The 21,501-nt window shown below is 36.2% G+C and overlaps 1 protein-coding gene across 1 annotated transcript in view; it reads left to right on the top strand.

Annotated features, from left to right (window-relative positions):
* LOC110112918 (auxin response factor 15-like) overlaps window positions 1–20,668 on the top strand; it is a 46,318-nt gene extending 25,650 nt beyond the window's left edge. The window contains exons 9-11 of the mRNA XM_020845299.2: window positions 19,174–19,339; window positions 19,421–20,281; window positions 20,366–20,668. Coding sequence (XP_020700958.1) covers window positions 19,174–19,339; window positions 19,421–20,281; window positions 20,366–20,397 — 1,059 coding nt within the window. The 3' untranslated portion in view covers window positions 20,398–20,668. The remainder of the gene's footprint in view (window positions 1–19,173; window positions 19,340–19,420; window positions 20,282–20,365) is intronic.
* The last annotated feature ends 833 nt before the right edge of the window (window positions 20,669–21,501 follow it).

Here is a 21,501-nt window from a genome sequence, read left to right as displayed (position 1 = left end):
TACTGAGATGACTCCAGATAATTTTGATAATTCTGATTTAATTTTGGATAATTCTGATTTAATTTTAGATAATTCTGATGGCGACTTAGATAATCTTGAGTTGGAAGTAAGTCAATCGAATTTATCACCGGAGTTAAGTGAAACGGAACCCATGGATCTTAGGGTTGCAACCAAACCTGAGTCTCTTTCGGAAGACTGTACTTTGAGTCTGAAAGTTTATAAATCTGATTTGAACAACGAGCCCCCTCTTATTTCATTAGAGTCTAGCTTTGGAGCTGCTCATTTAGAGTTATATTTAGCAAAGTGTGTCATTCCCGATTTGACTTACCTCACTGCTCCTTGTACAAACTTTAATATTCGACAAAGCGTGAGTCCCATACCGTCTGATGAATCTTTGAGTTATCCCCTTATGGATATGAGTCAGAACCAATCATCCTATTTTATTTCTGATTCCTACTTTTTGCCCGTTATAGCCTCGCCCTACCTTGATGAGGACCCTCTCTGTCCTAGTTGGATTAATCTGTTCAATTACACAACCTCCACTAGGAGACTACCTACGAATTTAACTGAGACTTCCCATAGAGCTACCCTGGTAGCTAAGAACGTCTTCATTACTCCTCCTACACCAGTTCCCTTAGATCGAACACTTTAGACCTCTTTTGTGACTCGTCCACCTGTTCTAGCATCATGTTCGTGTGAGTTAGTATGTTGTGTGAGTGTTGTAGCCTGTTGTCTTCCTAATTTATCTGTTGTTTTAAACTTTTGTAAGCTCATGAGTCTTGTCAATCATCTTGCACACTCGATCTCTTGCATTTGCATATGCATGTCACCTTCAGTAGTTACTCAACGAAATTAAAAGGAAAATTGAACAAAGTAACTCCCATTTTAAAATTATTGCTAATAACAAAATATGGTTCAAAGAATTCAAAGTTGGAGACTTTGTGATGGTACGAGAAGTTGCAAGCTCGAGGAACCGGACCATTTAAGGTAATCTCAAAGGTTAATAGTAATGCCTACGTACTGGACCTCTCTTGAGGCTTCAACATGAATCCTACATTTAATATCGAAGACCTATCAGCCTTTGAAGGACCTGAATCTTAACCCCAAAATCCACTCTTTAAATTAGCCTTGTGTGACCCCACCTGGTGAGATCCCCCAGCCTAGCTCCACCCCCCAATTTACCTGACTCACCTATAGCGGAGAAGATCGAAGCAATACTAGATGATGAGGTCACTTCCACAAAGGAAAGTGGGCGCCGAAGATACCGAGTTCATTGGAAAGGGACACCGTAGATAGAGGATACTTGGATTGACAGGGACGAGCTACAGAGCTTAGACCCAGATCTTCTAGAGTTGTACGAGGGCTCCATAGATATCTACTCGATGGGGTCGAGTTTTCTCCCACCTGGGGAGAATGATGGGGACATCAACAACGATTTCGACACATGTACCTGTAGGAGATGCCGAGGATCGACGGCCACGTTTATGACCTGTATTTTCATCATTTTATGTAGTAGTTTATTTTTAATTTATGATTTTCCGTTTTTACCCTTATGGGTATTTGGGTAGTTATTGTAGCCCAAGGGGCATTTTCGTACTTTACTTTCTTTGTCATTTTGAGGCCTATTTATATGGCCCCTTTTTCATGTAATGGGAGCTTTTGATGAATGAAAATTATTTCCATTGTGTTCTCTTTGTGAGTGCAACTTCCACGATCTCTTAGTGAGTTCGTAGGAGAAGCTAGATCTCTGTGTGAGTTCTAGGTTTTTTTTCTCGTTCTACTATTTTCCTTTATTTCTCTTGGTCGATTCATCGTCGTGGAGATTCGGATTGAAGCACTTGGGGGAAATTTGAATTCACTCCTTGAATCCCTATATTTTCCATACTTCTTCCTCCCCTTACTCTTGCCGCCGCCTCCTTCAAAAAAGAAAAAACAAAAAAATCCCAAGCCGCCGGCCTCTTGGCATCCACCTCCTGCCGGCCCGCCACCCCACCCGTGATCCGCCCCCTTGACCCACTCAGGCCGCCGACCACCAAGCCGCCGCCTCCCACCAGTTAGCCTCCACTGTGACTGTCCCCCTGCCCCCACTTCTCTACCCGCCGGCCCTTTCTCTTGGAATTTGAATTTGAAAATTCAAATTCTCCAGGAAGCGTTAATTGCTTGCCCATAATTCCAATCCTGAAATTATGCCATTACCTTAATTGGATTTTAATTCATATTTGAAATTCAATTCGCTGAATAATTGTTTGATCACAAATTAGGAAGCTTTGTCCTTTGTGTTAAAATTTGAATTTATTCCAGATTTTATTCAAATCCCTGAATCAAGTAAGCGGGCCCCACTTGCTTATAATTTCCAGCCTTTAATTTTTCATATGGCCGGCCATGCATAGAACCCCAAATTCCCTCACCTGCTATTAATTACTATCCTATTAATTCCCTATTTTCTCTTGAAATCACTTCTCCCTCATGGAATTAATGTAATGTCTCAATTAATTTCCCTCTGCCTGAGGGAATTCAACTTGAGATTGAATGTTGGTCTTTCAAGCCCCACCTAATTCAGCCATCCACTCTTCCCCTCCTCCTTTGGAAATCAATTTGGTTTTCAAATGATACTCCCACACGTCTCCTCACTAAATACACTTCCCCCCCATTCAACCCTTAGCCGTTACACACCTTGCTGCTCCCGTCCCAAGTCTCCCCTCACGGTTTTCCTCCCTTCCCCCTAAAATCTGCTGTGTGCTCAAGCATTCTAGCCAAGGCAGCCTGCTGTCCTGCACCATTGGGGATCTAGAATTGCTGTCCAAACACTTCCAGCACCCTATAGCAGCTGTCCAAAGAGATTTGGAACATGTTTTCTTGCTGTCCAGCCTGCTAGAAGGTCTCCAAACACCGTCCGGACATTCCAGGCCGCCGAATACACCTTCAAGAAATCGCTATCAAGAATTCCATACTCCGGCCACCTATCAAAGAACGACGATCCAAGGCTCCTTCTTCCTCGGAGTGACCTCGATTCTAAGGTGCAGACTCTTCTTCCGCTAAAGCCTAGACACAGTTGAGCGTATGGGCTCCAAAGGTGAAAGTTTTCATTATTAAATCGTGGACTCTTGTTACCATCGTAGCTTTACAATTATTCTTTGTGTTTCTTGAACTGTTTGGTTGATTGATCTTGCTCTACTTTGCCTAACCAAGTTAAAAACCACGAATTCCAAGGATCAATCTTTTGCTATAAGTGATAATTTTACTTTGGGATTATTTGTTTAAATTGCTCTCGTTAATTTCTTAAAGTAACTTCATCGCATGTTTGTTTCACATCAAGGACCCTCGAAATAATGTGAGTGAGGAAAACTTTTGAATTCCTTTACTTGTGACCGTATACTAGTTTTTTTTGAAATAGGAGTGGTGGAGACCATTTAACTTGCATTTTTTATGGCCTTGTATGAATTTTAATGACCTTACATCGACATTTTATGATCTTACTTCAACGTGTTTGATGTTAATATTTTATTATTTCATTCTGTTATTATATTAATGATCTAATTCTGAGGTTTATGACTCAACATATTTTTAGGCTTGCACCTTACCTTATAGAGAGAAAATATCTCAATACCAATGATTTACTACCTTAGGCTTTACTAATACTACTACTATATGGGTTTTAGATTTAGCAGTCTTCCCACTTGATAAGCAATAAAAATTATTTTCTTCATTGCATGTCTCTTCTACCACCTTTCATCTTTGTTGATGGTTTCTCATCTATTATTTTTAGATAAGGAACTTCCCACCCTTTGCAAAATTTACTCTCTTAGATGCATTTTATGCTCTTAATTTCTCTGTTAATGTCCTATCTGTACATCATCTTACCACAGCTAACAATTTTTTTTATTATCATTTATTCTACTCATTGTCTTTCATAATGTCAACTCAAAGAAGACGGTGGATTGGGTGTTCAATATGTAGACATCTATCTAAGATTGCACCTTCAAATCTACACCTTATTGTGCTACAGTGATATAAATGATAAATTTCTTATCTTCCTATCAGTCCAATTTTGTGTATTTATCCCCATATGTTGCAGTTTTGCCATGTCTTTGTTTTTTGTCTTTAGTCATGATATCTAGAAGGTGAGATAGATGCTCCTCATGGTCAACTAACATGGATATTGGTTACCTTTCTTTTTGAGGTAATGTGAATTACTTATTATTGATGGGTTTTAACTGCAGTTTTGTCTGGATGCCTCCATTAGTTGGGATATATCTTGACTAGTTGCCAAAGGATTACTAAAGTATAGGATATATTATTTTGAAACTGTCTATTCTCTCTTTAGACACAACTCTATCTGAATTCTAATCTTTGTGTCCATTATTCAAGGTTTTCCTAAGCCAAAATGGATGTTAGTAACACATTCTTTTAGGATGAACTAAGGCTTCGATAGTGACGACTTTCTTACTGTATTTTAAAATAGTTTTTAAGTATAAAAAATTTTTTGCACTAGAAAGCTTCTTTAGAAAGAAGTAAGAAAGTTGTCTCAAACGAAGCCTAAATGTGTTAATATATATGGAACCACTTTGGTTTATAGCTTAGGGGAAGAAATGCATATTCCTACTTATAACGACCATTTTAGGGCTTTAGAAAAGTCCACGAGCATGGTCTGACACACTTCTCGAAGTTCTTGTAAAAGTTGGCCTTGGATGTATGTAATATTGTCTATTATTCTTCTTTGACTAATTTTCAATAATAGACTTAATTGTGTTAGGCTTTTACGTAAATAATATTTTATTATTGTGAGGGTTAATGATTTAGGGCCTATAGGTACCCTTAAGGTGGTAGTGGAAGGTTTATTTATGATGTGGTGAATTCAGGGCATGAATAGATTTGATTTTGAAAGTTTTAGTCTTTTAGAAGTCAAGTTTTCCTTGGAGGAAAAAATGGGAGGTCTCTAGCTCAATGGTTTAGCATGTTAATGAACTAATGTTGGTGTGTTTTGGATTTTGGATCAATGGATAAGGCAATGTGATATTTTTAACCAAGTTGCTTCGAGCAATAAATTATTTACTTATATTGGGCTTTTGGCTAAGTCATTTTATTGTTACGGGAAGTTGAGGCTGTCACAACCCAAAATGATGAGGACGAGTCCTATCATGTTGAGTTGTGAAATGCAAACACCAAGATATTGTTTAAAATATTTCATATTCTCTTACAATATTTATTCTAAATAAATTATAGATTAGAAAGCTACTAAACATCCACATACTGGAAATAAGATCATCAACAAGATTTCTTTCATTTCATCAAAATATATCTACAGACAGTACATGGCTAAATGCATAAGTTACAGAACTGAATAATAAGCTGGTCATGAATGTATAAAAATCAAAATAAAGAAATACTTATAAACTTAGATCTTATTCTGATCTCAACAAGCTCATTCTTTTCCCATATCTTGAAAATAAAAAGCAAAACTACAATGAGCTACGACAGTTCAACATGCCACACAAATCAATCTAAATTTTCAAATTCATTTATTAAATATTTTGCTGAATATTTAAAAGCAGTTAAATACAGTCTAACAAATCACTATATGGAGAAATGTAATAATAGTATAACAATTATCCAATTATTTAAATAATAGTACTATATTATCCAATTATTCATATTATAGAGCAATTCTTATCATATTTCTTTAACCCTGATGGAATCTCAAAGGATTCTGATCCCTTGTAACTCAATTTTGTGCTTATAGTATCAGAAAATGCTTGTAGATGCCAAAACATGTCTTATAGTCACCAGAATATGCCTTATATGCACTAAAATATTTCCTGACACAGACATAATTTCAAAATATTTTTTTGTCCCTTATCTTTCTCAACAGATGATGCAGCCAAAACATTAGGGTAGTTAAGGTTGCAAACAAATATAATCTTCCTTTCAAAAAAAACAAAAAAACAAACACAATAATAGACATAATATGAAAATAATGCTAAGATGACACACAAACAAGACTTTACTTAATATGACTATCAAAAAAACAACATAAACGAACAATACAACTTTTATATTAGAAGGACTACACTTATAAGCATAAAGCATCTAAAAGCTTTTCTTTGATTGAGAAGAAAGATACAAGTAGGGTGGAAACTTGCGGAGAGAAGAAGTAGGTAAGAAGCCCGAGACGAAAGCAAAAAGAATAGAAGAGAAAGGGGGACATAGCTCGCAAGCTATCAAAGAAAAAACCCTCAGGTTTTAGCTCCAAAAATCCTAACATAATCTTCTTAAATCAGTCTCAAAACTGCCCCATATTTATAGGTGAAGAGAGGGAGCTAAACAGCCCAAACAGCCGCCCACTCAATCCAATCAGAAAAGGGGAAGCAAAAGGCCAATAGGCAGTCGGATGGAGCAGCACACGAAGGGGCCGCGAGATAGCCAACGAACGGACAACACTAGGGGGAAGGAACCAGGCAGGCAGAGGAAACGAAGGGCCAAAAACAAGGAAAGTGAACCTGGGCAGCCAAAGGGGAACCAAAAAAGCATGTAGTAGAATCGAATAGCCAACAAGGGAATTGGGAAAGCCTTGCTTCCATCAAATCTCCCCCAGTTGAAAGTTCTCATCCCCTGATGAGATGTCTTTAGAACATTCCTTATGAGTCGAAGGCGCCATATCTAATTCTTGAATCAAGGCTGCATATTTTCTCTGAATCATTTCTTTTTCTTGCTTAAGATGGGCTTGCAGAAGATTCTTTTTCTTCTCGTATTTTTCCATTCACAAGTACATTTGATATTGAATTTTATACAACTTGTTCTGTATGAGATTGATAGAACTTCCTTGCATCGGAATCCATCGGCTCATAGGAATAGTTTCTTCAAGATCATTTGGCTTACTTTCTTGACTGCCTTCAACTTGATGTTCATCCATTTTTCTAAAGACTTTAAAAAAATGAAGACAAAAAAAAAACTAGGCTTTGATACCAAATTGATGCAACCAAAAAATTAGATAAGTTAAGGTTGCAAACAGATATCGTCTTCCTTTCAAAAAAAAAAAAAAGCTAACACAATAATAGACACTACGTAATACATGCTAAGATGACACACAAATAAGACTTTACTTAATATAAATAAAAAAAGACGACTCAAATGAACAATACAAAATTCAACTTTCATATTAGAAGGACGACACATATAAGCATAAAGTACCTAAAAGCTTTTCTTTGATTGAGAGGAAAGATACAATTGGGGTGAAAACTTGGGAGAGAAGTAGGTAAGAAGCCCGAGACGAAATCAAATAGAGGAGAAGAGAAAGGGAGACATAGCTCGCAAGCTATTAAAGGAAAAACCCTCAGATTTTAGCTCCAAAAATCCTCACATAATCTTCCTAAAACGGTCACAAAACAACCTCTATTTATAGGTGAAGAGAGGAAGCTAAACAGCCCAAATAGCCGCCCACTCAATCCATTAAAAAATGTGGAGGCAAAAGGCCAACAGGCAGTCGAATGGAGCAGCACATGAAGGGGCCATGGGATAGCCAATGAACAGACAGTGCTAGGGGGAAGGAATCGAGAAGGCAGATGAAACAAAGGGCCAAAAATAGTGAAAATGAACCCGGGCAACTAAAGGGGAACCATAAAAGCAGGTAGCAGAACCGAACAGCCAGCAAGGAAATTTGGAAAGCCTTTCCTACATCAACATATATAATTTAATCATATATGCACATTTTTTATCATATTATAACAGTTAAAGTGTAATTAAGCATGTGTCAAAATTACACAGTTTTTTATAACAGTAGACAACAAAATACTCTACTAATAAAAAATTTATATTTTTAGTAAATAACAAAATTATGACGGATTGTACAGAATACTATTTTAAGACTTTAATTAAATTGCATCAACCTTAACTTGAATTTTTAGACTTGAGAGGGAGTTGAAGGTAAACTTGAATTATGGAGGTCAACCTTAGAGTCTAAAGATTTTCGCTTGAGTAGATCCAAAAGGAATATATGGAGTGTAATTTTAGTAATAATAGACCTAGTGAGGGGATTGTGACTTTGGGTGATCAAGTCATTAATAAGAGTACACATTTTAGATATCTTGGATATATTGTTCAGAGTGATGGTGAAATAGATGGGGATATTATCAGCAGAATTCAAGTTGGATGGTTGAAGTGGAGGAATGCATCGGGCTTGTTGTGTGATAGAAAAGTACCCCTCAAACTAAAGGGAAAATTCTATAAGATGGTGGTGAGGCCTGCAATGCTTTATGGTGCCGAATATTGGCCATTAAAAGAGAAGCATAATACTATGTTAAGTGTGGCAGAGATAGGATGCTCATGTAGATGAGTGGCTTTACCCTTAGAATTGGATACGAAATGAGCATATACGTGAAAAGGTTGGAGTAGCTCCAGTAGAAGATAAGATTAGAGAGAGTCGCCTTAGATGGTTTTGTCACATAAAATGATAGCCTCCCGATGACCCGGTTAGGAGAGTAGATGTATTAGATTTGACTTATGTTAAGAAAGGTGAAAGAAGACCTAAAAAGAGTTGGTTAAAAAATATTATGAATGACCTTTCTTTATTAGACTTAAACAAGAATTTGACTTTTAATAGGATACAATGGAGAAAAATGATTCATGTAGCCGACCCCACGTAGTGGGATAAAGGCTTGATGTTGTTGTTGTTGTTGTATTGTTCAACATCCAAATAATTTCTTATTCAATAAAAACCCCATAAATTTTAAAACCTCAATTTTAAAACTTTCATAATCTTAATTTCTATAACATATAAAAAGTTACGCAATAAAAATTTTATCAGTGCAAAATTATCCGCATTTTTTGCTAATGGAAATATAAATTTAATCGAAAAATTTGGTAAAAATTGCATATTTTTGAAAATTGAGATAGACCGTAGTATGACCTACCTCGAGACGAATGAGTTTTCCAAATGAGCCGGCGGACAAAAACAACTCTACGGTCTCTAAAACATAACTTATTCTCTCACCCTTTTCTATTTTCTTATTTCCCCCTTATTTTTCTCAGTAACCTTCCTACTTGTCGAATAGGGAAAAAGGAAATGACATTTAATAATAAGCCATTTTGGCTTTAGATATATATATATTTTTAAATAAAATATTAATTATGATAATTATTTTATTTCAGCCCAAAATCCTTTTATATATTAAAATATGGGGATAAAATAATTATAGAAAAATATTCATAAATTAGTTAAGTATGTTTAAAAGACTGGTTAAATCGATTTGCAAAAAAGGTAAAAAAAAAAAAAAAGAATAAGGATTTTCACATAGGCTTTGGGAGGTTATGAGGTGTGTTGTAGAATTTTGGGGGAGTTTTAAAGAGGTTGAATGCGCTTAGGGGATGAGAAAAGTTAGGATTAAAGTTATATAGAGGAAATGAGAATTGTGTTAGGAAAGAGTAAATGTGAGAAAAGTAAGGATTCATCGAAGACTTAAGGGATCAGCCACGAAGGTTAACTACAAAGTAGGACAAATGTCAAGCCTTTCTACATTAATTTTGCACTAGAAAAAATAATTTTTATTTATTGAATTTAAAAGTTCAAAGTAATGCCTTATTTATAGGCATTTTCAAGTATAGACGATTTTGAAAAGTCTTAAAAATAAATAAAACACTATTACATGGTTGTTGACTTGTTTTAAAATGAAAGGAATAAAAAAGAGAACTAAAATAATTATAAACTTTACAAAAATATGTAAAATAAGATTAGCCAAATAAGACAAGTAGAGTGGTCTTAAAATTAAATAATTTTTAAAGATTTTTGCCTCCTTAACTTGCTTGGCCTAGCTACTGATCAAGGGTTCTATATACTAAGATTCTTAATTTTAGCCATTTATGGGCTTGCATAAAGTTGTGTATGATGAATAATCTAAATTTTGATGTAATACCTTAGTTTGTGATCTTATCTTTGATTTATCTCTTGTTGCAACATTAATTAAAAGGCGTATTTATGTACAAATAAATTGTACCCATTGATTCGGTTTATATTTCTTTAATAAAATCTGCATAACTAATATTATATTATCTCGAAAGACAGACTAGTGCTTTACTATTGATTTGAAAATAGAAATAATATTTACTTTCATTATCAAAAACAACATATGACATGCTAAATTCAACTCGAAAGACAACATAACATTCACCTATCCTTTTGAAAATGAAACTAATCAAAAAAATAAAACTGTACTATGTGTCCAAAGATGCAAATGCGCCTAACTAGCGCAAATAGATGATGTATGATTTATGAAGCAATGCTAAAATAAAACTTTTATTCATTTATCTATAATAATAAGTAAAGTACAAACTAGGGTCTGTTGAAAAGTAAGGTGATCAAGTTTTTCCATAATAAACATAGATTTCAACACCTATATAATATAGATTTAAATATGGTTTCTTATTTTAGGCCTTAAATCTTTGATAGAAAACAACCACTAAAGTTCAGGGAATTGCTGAATTTTAGATAAATTCAACAAGTTTGATGCAGAAATTCCCAATTTAGTAGAGAAAACAACAAAACAAAACCTCAAATTCAATAAAAGAATAAGAAAAAAAACAAACGATATAGAATCTTCAATTAGAGAGGAAGATTCAACTCTCCAAATCTCTAATCAAAGCCTAAAGCCCAAAAGTAAAATCCTAGATCTCAAATTCAGGCTCCAAATTCAAGATGAAACCCTAACCCTCCAAGAGAACTAATTAAAGCAAAGAGGACAAGTACAAAATTCCTAAACAACCCTTAATTCAAATTTTTCCTCCCAAAGTAATGTTTATTTGAGTTGCAGACCCCACTCCTTAGCCGTTCCCCTCTCTCCATTATTTTGCCCTCCTTGGCCCCTCCGTGTGTAGTAAAGAATTTTTCCACTAGGGACCAGTTTAGTTGGTGTAGCCGTCCCCCTTGTGTCGGCCTAACATTATTCCCCTCCTAAAGACTCACCTTATCCTCAAGGTGAAATGAAAGAAATTGAACTTTGATCCTCTCATATGGCTCTCAAGTAGTATCGAATTCAGGTAGGTCCCTTCATCTAATAAGCACTTCTTTGTTTCTCTCTTTATCCGATCTTTCCCCTCTTAGCTCCAGTGGTTCTAAAACCACTTCCAATTCCTCTGTGAGTGTAGCTGGTAACTCTGCACTAACTGCATGTTTCCCTAGAGCTCTTCTCAACTGTGACACATGTAACATTGGGTGTATGGTGGCGGATGGGGGTTACTTCAGACATTACACCACTGCTCCGATCTTGTCCAAAATCTCGTAGGAGCCGAAGTACCTACGGGCCAGTTTCTCGTTCCTCTTGTTAGAAATTGTCCACTATTTGTGGGGTTGTAGTTTTAAGAACACATTCTCCACCACTTCAAATTGTATGTCTCTTTATGAATCATCCTTATTCTTCATGATTTGTTGTGCCTTCAACAGATGTTTTTTTAACTCCTGCAACACCTTGTCCCTTTCCTCTAAGTCTTGCTCAACTGAAGAAACTGGTGTGCTTCCTCTCCCAAAGTGCACTAAATGTGGGGGGTCCCTTCCATAAAATACTTTAAAATGAGTCATCTGAGAAGCATAATGGTACGACGTATTGTACCAATACTCGACCTAAGCTAACCATTTTGCCCACATCCTCGGTGTTTCAGAAGCAAAACACTTCAAGTAAGTCTCCAAATTGCGGTTTACTACCTCCGTTTGCTCGCCCATTTGAGGATGGTAGGCGGTGCTTCTCTTGAGAATAGTTCCCTGCAACCTAAACAGCTCCCTCCAAAACTAACTGAGGAACACTTTGTCTCAGTCAAACACTATCGACTCTTGAATCCCATGCAGTCTAACCATCTCCTTGATGAATACTGCTGCCACTGTTACTATGGTGTAGGGGTGTCATATGGGCATGAAATGTGCATCTTAACTCAGCTTATCAACCACCACCTTAATAACTATGAACCCCTCTGATCGTGGCAGGCCATTTATGAACAGACACTTCCTCCCATACCCTGTTTGAAAGTGATAATGGTTGTAGTAACCCACATGGAGTCATAGCCATGTACTTATTTCTCCGACACACCTCACACGTCGCCACCATCTCCACATCTCCTTGCATCCCCTTCCAATATATCTCAACAGCTAGTTTTTAGTATGTCTTATCTACCCCGGAATGACCTCCAACAGTACTCCCATGGAACTCCTGCAGTAGGTGGGGAATATGAATGGAGGTTCGTGGTATCACAAATCTCTCCTGATGTAAGAGTCTGAGTACTTAGGATGGCTACTTGTACCTTTCATCAAATCGTCCCTAATCTTTCTGAACTTCTCATTCTGCATGCTTTCTTTGATAGCCCTCAGTCTACCATCAGTGGTACTGAAATTGCCATCCCCTGGAGCTCCCCAACACATCTTGATAAAGCATCAGTCCCTTTATTTTCCAATTCTGGCATGTACTGGATCTCAAAATCATAGCCTAGCTGTTTGGACAACCACCTCTAATGTTCCTCAGTCACCATCCTTTGCTCTAACAAGTATTTCAAGCTCTACTGATTTGTCCTGACAATGAAATGCCTACCTTAAAGTAAGTGCTCACGTCTGAATAGCCAGCACAATTGTCATCAATTCCCTCTCATTACCGAATTTAGCCTAGCTCTTGATGACAACACTTGAATGTAGTATGCTATAAGCCTATGGTTCTACGTGATTACGGCCCCCAACCCAAGTCCGGACGTATTGGTTTCCACTACAAGAATCTGGCTGAAATTTAGAAGAGCTAAAATTGGGACTATAGTCCTGAATTTCTTCAATCTTTCAAAATCCTGGGTGGCTGCCTCTCCGCATAAGAAGTTATCCTTCTTCAGTTGCTCGGTCATGGGACAAGCTATGGTATTGTACCCCCTCATAAATCTCTGGTAGTAAGCAATCAATCCTAGGAAACCCCTCAACTCCCTCAGGTTCCTAAGTAGAGGCCATTTTTGCATTGCCTCAATTTTTGTTTGATTAGTCGCAACTCCTTTCTGGGATACCACATGTTTTAAGTACTCCACACGAGCCTATGCGAAGCTGCACTTCTTTAGGTTGTCCCTCAGATGATGCTCCTGTAGAACTCCTAAAACCACCCTCAAGTGCTCCAGATGCTCCTTATTCTTGTTATACGCCAGTATTTCATCAAAGGAAATCAGGACAAACTTCCATTTGTACGGTCGGAACACCCTGTTTATCTAGGACTAGAAAGTAACAGGGGCGTTAGTAAGCCCAAACGGCATCACTAGAAACTCGTAGTGCTTCTCGTGTGTTCTGAAAACCATCTTCGGAACATTTGCCTCCAACCTGATTTCATGATATTGTGACTTCAAATCCAGCTTGGAAAACATCTCTGCTCCATAGAGCTCATCCAAGAGCTCATCAATCATAGGAATAGGGAACTTATCCAGCATTGTCCCCTTGTTCAAGGCTCTGTAGTCCACAAAAAACATCCAGCTCCCATCATTCTTTTTGACCAGTAAAATAGGATTAGAGAAAGGACTCAGAGTAGGCTTGATGATCATTGCCTCCAACATCTCACAGATTAGCTTCTCGATCTCATTCTTCTGAATCAGAGGATAGCGATATGGATGAACACTGATTGGTGACGCCCGTTAATTCAAAGTAATGGCGTGCTTTAGCTCTCTATGTGGAGGTAGGCCCTAGGGATGTTGAAAAGCCTCACTAAACTGTTGTATGAGTGGTTTTATTGAAGAAGGAATGTCTCCCTCATCCTCCAGTCTGACCCTTTCTAAGCGATGCAACTACACCAAAAATCCTCCTCCCACCTCTTCTATGGTCCTGATTAGAGATTTGAGAGTTACTCCAGTCATGGATAGCCCGATATCTCCCTATATCATCATCCTGCTCCCTACTACCACCAGCTCCATCCTCAGTGCTCCCCAATTAACTTTGGTATCTCTCAAGTATCTGTAACCACTTCATTCCCAGGATGACATCCGTGCACCCCAACTCTAAGGGAAGGAAATCCTCCCTCACATTGATCCCCTGAATGGCCAACACCACTCCCTTACATACTCTTCTACCCATCTCCTCCTTTTTCCGTGCCCATCATCATCTCATAGTCACTTGTATCCTCTAATTTCACCCCCAACACTTCGTCAATCTGATTGGAGATTAAATTGTGGGTTGCCTCACTGTATATCAACACCACTACCTCTATATCTGCTATTTCTCCTATCACCTTCATGGTGTGATTCGGGGTGAATCTCATCACAGAGCTTAGAGAGACTTCTACAACATCCAGATGTAACTTTTGTTCCTCCTCCACCAATACCTCGCTCTCAACTCCCTCTTCAGTTTCCTCATCATCACAGACGGTGAGAACGTAAGGAGTTTGGTCCTTACTCCTATGCCCTGGCAGGTACTTCTCATCAAATCTGAAGCACAACCCCTTAGCCCTCTTCTCCTGTATCTCCTTCTCAATAAGCTTCTTGAAAATTTCCCCTCCATCTTTCTCCCTTGGGACTTCTCTCAAACTCCCTGGTGTAGGCCCCTTAGGAGCTAAGAACATGGTGATCATCCTATATGACCCTCTGAGTTGCTCCCCCTAGCCCCCCTCTCTGGATATTTATGGTCCTCCACCAACATAGCTAGCTCCATGGCTTCCTCCAAGTCATGTGTCCTCATCACTCTAACTACTGTTTGGATCTCTGGTGTAAGTTCCTGCATAAAATTTCCTTCTAGTACCATCTCTGAGAGTCGATCTAGCCTACTAGTATGGTACTCAAACCTATCACCGTACTTTGTCATGGTCCCCTCCTGTGTTAGGGCGAAAACCTGCTCATAGAAGTCTCCCCCTACTGGTTCGGAAATGTTCTAGTAAACAATCTTTGAACTCCCTCCAGCTCCAAATGGGTCGCCTCATGTCCCGTCATTAGTATCATGCCAGTGCCTTCCCTTCTAAGCACAGTCCTACAGCTGTCAATTTCTCTTCCTCTGTCAACCCATTAACTGTAAAGTACCTCTCCACCTTTGCAAACTATAGCTTTACATAGTGTTCAATAACTCCAAAATGCTTGAAGTCATTAATCAACAAGTCATATCCTAAGGAATCAAATCAAGTACATAGAGTACATTTTTATTTAAGTATTTTATTTATTTATGTTGTAAATAACCCTTTTGATTTATCATTTTAAAGCTTTAAGCTCTTAATAAAAAGGTCATAGGCTTTTAAATGTAATGCATTTGATTTCCCCTAAGGGATCAATCAAGTACGTATAGTTTCATGGTTATAAGTTATTTATTTAAGCTTATTTCATTTATTTATTTTATTTCATTTGATTTATTTAGGTAATTTGAATTAAAGTTTGATTGATTCTTTAGATCAATTTATTAAATCAATTTATTTTTTATTTAATATTTTTTTTAATCTAATTTTTATTTATTTAATTTGGATTTATTTAAATTTATTTGATTTTTATTTATTCATCCTTTTACCCCTTATTAAAAGAGTTGACCAAAATTTGAATTTTTAATTTTTTTTATAATTTTAGAGGTTAATCATTTTTAATAAATTCTAAATTTTATTTAGAGTTGAATGCAATTTAGTTTATATTTTTTAATATTTTTTTATTTAATTATAATTTTTTTCAAAACCAACCTATTTGAATGAATTAACTAATTCAATCAATTGGGTTAGCTTTGTTTTTTCAATCAAATCAGTTTGAAATCATCACTATAGGTTTAGGGTTTAGAGTTCCGTGGGAGTTTGTGTTTAGAGTTCCGTGGGAGTATTAGGGTTTAGGGTTCAAAAAGACCTTAAATGGTCAAAGTGACCAATGATGGTCAACATAGCTTATTTAAGGGTTCAATGCGGTCTAATACATGATCTAGGATAATTGTCAAATGCCTAGGGGCTAGACCTAGGTCTTGGATTGGTCTTTTAAAGATGATTCATATATATGGAGAGTTTATGTTTAAAGGAATTTATGGGTCAAACTAGGTCAAATTAGGTCAACCATGGACTCAAGGGAGTTAAAATCAGTGTAATGATTATTATGAATAGGTATGATGAGTTTCCAAATGTTTTTAAGGGGGTTTTCACCGGGATGACATGTTCAGTGTCATCAATTATAAATATTTAAAGGTTTTGGCTCTATGGAACATGCTTTGAATTTTAGGGTTTTAGAAGGACTTGGATGCCTCTAAAATGATTAGGTAAGCTCTAAAAATATGTCTAATCAAAATGTGAATGATCAAATACAAATCCAAAGATCTTACTTAGGGTTTTGAATGAATTGAATTGAAAATTTCCCTGAATTAGGGAAAATTCAAAGGCTTATGGTTTGAAGTTTACACTGGATTTTTACTATGAACTGGATTTGAATTGAATGATTTAGTGATTGATTTGTGATTGAAGTTTATGGATGATTGAAGGATTTAGAGTGATTGAAAGCAATAATTGAATAGTGATTGAATGTTTAGAAATTTTATTGGAAATTTAGGTGATTGAACCATTTGACAATCTTTGGATAATTATCAAATGATTGAATGCTTTAAAGATTGAACAAATGACAATCATTAAGTGGTTGTCAAATGATTGGGTGATTGAAGTCTTAATGATTGAAAATCATGCCAAATAATAGTGACAAGTTGCATTTAAAGTTTGAAATAGAATTAAAGAATTTGAACACTATGACTGGAATTTTGATTCAGGATTTGATCTCATACAAAAATGAGGTCAATAATATTTCATGTAAAGCTACGTGCATAATTATTTTATTACCAAAGATTGAGGGTTACCCAAATTTTTCTTTTTGGGAGATTGAATTTTCTTACCATAATAGAAATGTCTGTTAAAGAAAATGTCTAATATATATAATGAAACTAAGTTTTTAGAGTGGAAACAAAGTTGATACCATCCAAACATATTTGATGATGTTGTTCGAATATATATGTTTTGTTCAAAATTTTAATTTTTCTTGGCAGTTACGTTACCCATTTTCAAAAGTAGATAAAAATATTAATGTTCAAGAGTTGGTGACCGATGAGTTTGCATGTTTTTTATTTGATTTTTTCTCATATAATGTTAGATCTACATAAAAAAAAAACCTTGAAGTATTAGATGTCATGATGAAAACTTGGTATGAAAGCATCTGTTTGCATCAGAATGCCTTCTAGAATGATTGATTTCATGTATGATTCTAGAAAATTTCTACAGGAATTTTATGAGGTCAAGAATTACACTAACACATTCGACAGGAGGTATATTAAAGAATTTTTCATAGAGGTTGTATGCTTTTATATATATATATATATATATATATATATATGGTGCTTGGTTCATAAGGAGGTGAGTTTGCTAAAACATGATTAATCAAATTTACTCAGTATTTCAGGAAAAATGTTGGTGTTGATAGAAAACATACAATTACAGAATATAATATTACTATTTATTGATTACTGGAATCCACCATATGATTAATTTAGTTCTAAATAAAATTCTTATTAGATGTGCTATTTCTTCTATTTATGTAGTTAATTCATTAAGAGGCTATTTGGTTGGCTAAAAAAATGATGCAGTGTAAAAGAAATAGTGTAAATGGAATACTTTAGAATTGTTTAGATTAGTGTAATGTAAATGCAGGTGTATGTTTTTTTTTGTTTGGTTTGAAGTAAAATGAATATAGTATAAAATCCAAAGATTGTGGCAGCTGACTGCGGCATTAGTTGTGGTTGACGGGTGTCAGTGGTAGTGGCCAACAACAGGTTGTGGCGACCGATGGTGGGTGGTGGTCGCAGTGGAGGGTAGTGGCCGGCAGTTGGTGGTGATGGTGGTCGATTGCGGCTGTGGTGGACGACAAGATGTGGAGGCAGACGAAAATGGGGTGGTGGTGGTAATAGCGGCCAGCGGTGGGTGATGGGTGGCGGCGGTCGGCGATGGTGCTGGTTAGTGGCAGATTGTGGTGGCCAACTGTGGGTGACAGTTTTGAGTGGACATGACCAGTGATGGGTCATAGCAGCGATCAAGCTAGCTTGCTTGCAGTTTAAATGGTTGTCCCACAAAACTAAGCAATTTACCTAAAAAATGAATTAAAATGGTTTACACTACATATATTTTATTTTTCATCCAACCATAAATCAATATTTTCAAAACCCCTACATTTAGAATACTTTAAACCTATTTTACTTCCAACCAAACAATTCTACGTGCTAGACATATATTTTGGGAGAGGTTATTTGTTAAATTTGATACAATCTGTTTCAATGATTTTGCAAATTTTAAATCGTGTGGCTTTTTTGATCCTGCATTTTTATGAGTTTCTTTTTGGTAGAAGGCTATTCAATTGATTTTTTTTATATTTTTTGTTTCATTGAAAGTAGTGAATAGTTGTTGAAATTTAAGAGATTAAGACCTATAAGTCTTGTGTGGCCTGTTGCATGGTTTTTGTGCATTAGATCTATGTTTGAAAACAACAACCTTAAGACATCGTACATTATTTTAAAACAGTAAATTTGATTGCTTATTTTGGATTAGTGTTAAAGTGGAAAATCTAATTATAACACAAACCCCTAATGTGCAAAGCTAATCAAATCTCAAATTTTTTTTGTGGTGGGTTATTTTAATTAAGAGTATTTAAAATATATTTAGTTTATTAATTACTCAATTATGATTTAAGTGTCTCATAGCTAGAAACACTATTTAATTTGACAAAAAAGTCACTGAATAAGATGGGAAATGAATTTTTTTTTGAAAAAATATATATATTTTTAAAATCTTAATTTTATTGAAATACCTTCATTTCTCATCTCAATTGAACTATGAGATTGTTTCTTATCATATTTCAGGAGTCATATGACTAAATTGGACAATCAGACACTAAAATGGTACCCACAAATGATTTTGGGATTATTTTCTCTTGATAATTTTTATTCATTATATACATTTTACATTGTCTTATTTGCTTTGATATATATATATATATATATATATATATAGAGAGAGAGAGAGAGAGAGAGAGAGTATATCATCTTCTAGTTGAAATTAACGTTGCAATACGTTGGCCCTTTCTTTCTTCTTGTTTAAATCATCTAACTAGTTGATTTTTTATCATAACCAGGTCATTTACCATGCGGGGTCTTGTTTTATCTTCCTGTATATTAAGTTTTTTTTTTTTCACCATTTTTTTTCTTTCTTATAGGTTCGATGGGATGGAGCGGATGTTGATGGTGGTCGACCCAACAGGGTCTCTCCTTGGGAGATTGAACCTACTGGATCTCTGTCAGGTTCCAACAATCTTTACCTACCTTGTTCGAAAAGGATCAGAATTGGTATATCTTCAATGAATGCTGGTTATACATATCCAAGTAAATACCGATCCAATGTGTTTTTTCGCTGGATCTCCCATTTTCTGCTGGCTTATCGTGTGAATTAATATCTTTCTACAGGTGGAGGTGGGTATTCAGACTTGGAGGAAACTGCAAGGTTCAAGAAGGTCTTGCAAGGTCAAGAAATTTTTAATAACAAAACTCGTGATGTTGGGGATGCAACTCTTTCTCATACGTTGGAGACAAGTAATCATCATTTCCCTGAAATGAGAAGATGCTTTGCAAATCCTGAAAGCAGCTTGCTAGTTCGTTCGGGAAGTAATAACAGAGTTCCAGTTGGAAACTCTGATTTTTTTTATCAATGCAGGGACTTTGAGGAATTGGTTCGATTTCCTAAGGTCTTGCAAGGTCAAGAAATAGTTCCTGTAAGGCCAACATATCCAGGAATTGGTGTTGAGTGCCTTAGAGAAACAAAGTCAAAAGTACTTGAATCCAGTTATGCTGGAACTTGTTATGCACCGCTACACGGATATCGTACAACTATGCTGCCATGTGCTGCATCAGCTCAGGCATCTCCTTCTTCAGTTCTGATGTTTCAACAAGCTACATCACAGCTGCCATTTTCTCATTCATATTATGGCATTAATGAACACGAGAAAGCTGAGGATTGTGACATGTCTGGTACACTTAGCTCTGTTGATTCTTCCTCGCAGTCTCATCAACCAGGGAATTGTATCAGTAGAGACCATTGTGAAAGTGATTTGAACTTCACAAAAACATTCGAAAAGAATGACCCGATCCTCCCATGCGGTGGTAATGGTTTCATGCTCTTTGGCTTTCCTCTGATTGCAAAGATTCCAGTTGAAAATGCCATTTCTGGTTTATTAAAGAATCCATCTTTATTGGAGGGAAAGCATGAGTTGTCTTTCTCTAACCGAAGGCCTCAGTTGGCAAAAGAATCTGCATCATGGCTTTTCAAAAGTAAGTTCTTCTATTGTCATCCCTGTATTAAGAGTTTGTGGTGCATCTTTCTGTGTTTTTTTTAACAAGCGTGCTTTTTCATAGGCGCAAGAGTTAATCTCCAGGAGTTCGCTTGATATCTACCTTATCTGAAGGCTGCGAAAGCAAGTTTAAGTTTGTGGTCTTGGGGCTTAAAAAATTTTCTCTAATGATGATGGAATGTAAATACTTGTGATCTGAAGAATTTGATGAACTCATCGATATTACTTATCCATGGTTGTGTACGGAAGTGGTGAAATCTATTTTGTTTTGCTTGTTTTGAACTGTTTGTTATGCTGTCGTTGTGCAAAGAATCCATTTGATTTGCTCATTTTGCAATTACATCATTAGCCGTTGATTTGCAGTAAATTTTTGAAAATGAGCTTATGCATCAAAATGATCTCTACATTCTGACGTACCGGTTTCAGCTGCGGCACAAATTTTTAAGTAGCTTTGCAAAATCTTGTTGTCCTTTAGTTGTGTAATGTTATTCTTCTACATGGTGTTTAAACCTTGAATCTCCATTAATCAATATAATTGCGTTTTGTTGCTCGGATTTGGCCTGTGGCTAGTCATGTAACCACGATCTCCTCGGTATTGTCTTAAGAGAGGTGATCTGCTTCTCTATTTTCGATACAATTGGATTAAGGTTTCATTTGGGACGATTTTCTTACTGTTACATGAAGCAATTTTTTAGTACAAAAATAAAAACTTTTGTACTAGAGGGTTATTTTAAGTAGTAAGAAAGCCGTCCCAAACAAAACCTAAATTGGTGATAAAACTAGCATGTTACTTCGGTGGCCATTGGATGCTTCTATTAATGCATGAAGTTCTACAACTTGTTGTTATTGGGAAACTTTGTTGACTGCACACCTAATTTTCTAGGGTTCTGGCATGTTGCATGCCGGAATTGTTTGTAAGGTTGGATTTTCATAGCTCTAGAATATTCTAGTGATCAATTAAGAACGAAGGTGAATACTATTTTATGTTGGTTACATTAAAGGAGAAACCTCATTGAGTGCTTAGTGATGTTGAATGTTCATACGATGCCGATCTGTTCTGTTTTGATTATATCTTTTGTTTCAATCATCTTAATGAATTGGAGTAGCTACAGTGGAAGATAAGATTATAGAGAGAGTCGTCTTAGATGGTTTAAGATTAGAGCGAGTCGTCTTAGATGGTTTGGTCACATTAAACGGTGG

The sequence above is a fragment of the Dendrobium catenatum genome, unplaced genomic scaffold (genome assembly GCF_001605985.2).
Source record: "Dendrobium catenatum unplaced genomic scaffold, ASM160598v2 original_scaffold_61322, whole genome shotgun sequence".
Lineage (NCBI taxonomy): Eukaryota > Viridiplantae > Streptophyta > Magnoliopsida > Asparagales > Orchidaceae > Dendrobium > Dendrobium catenatum.
Note: the sequence above shows the minus strand (reverse complement) of the source record. Positions and strands in the feature narration are given on the sequence as shown.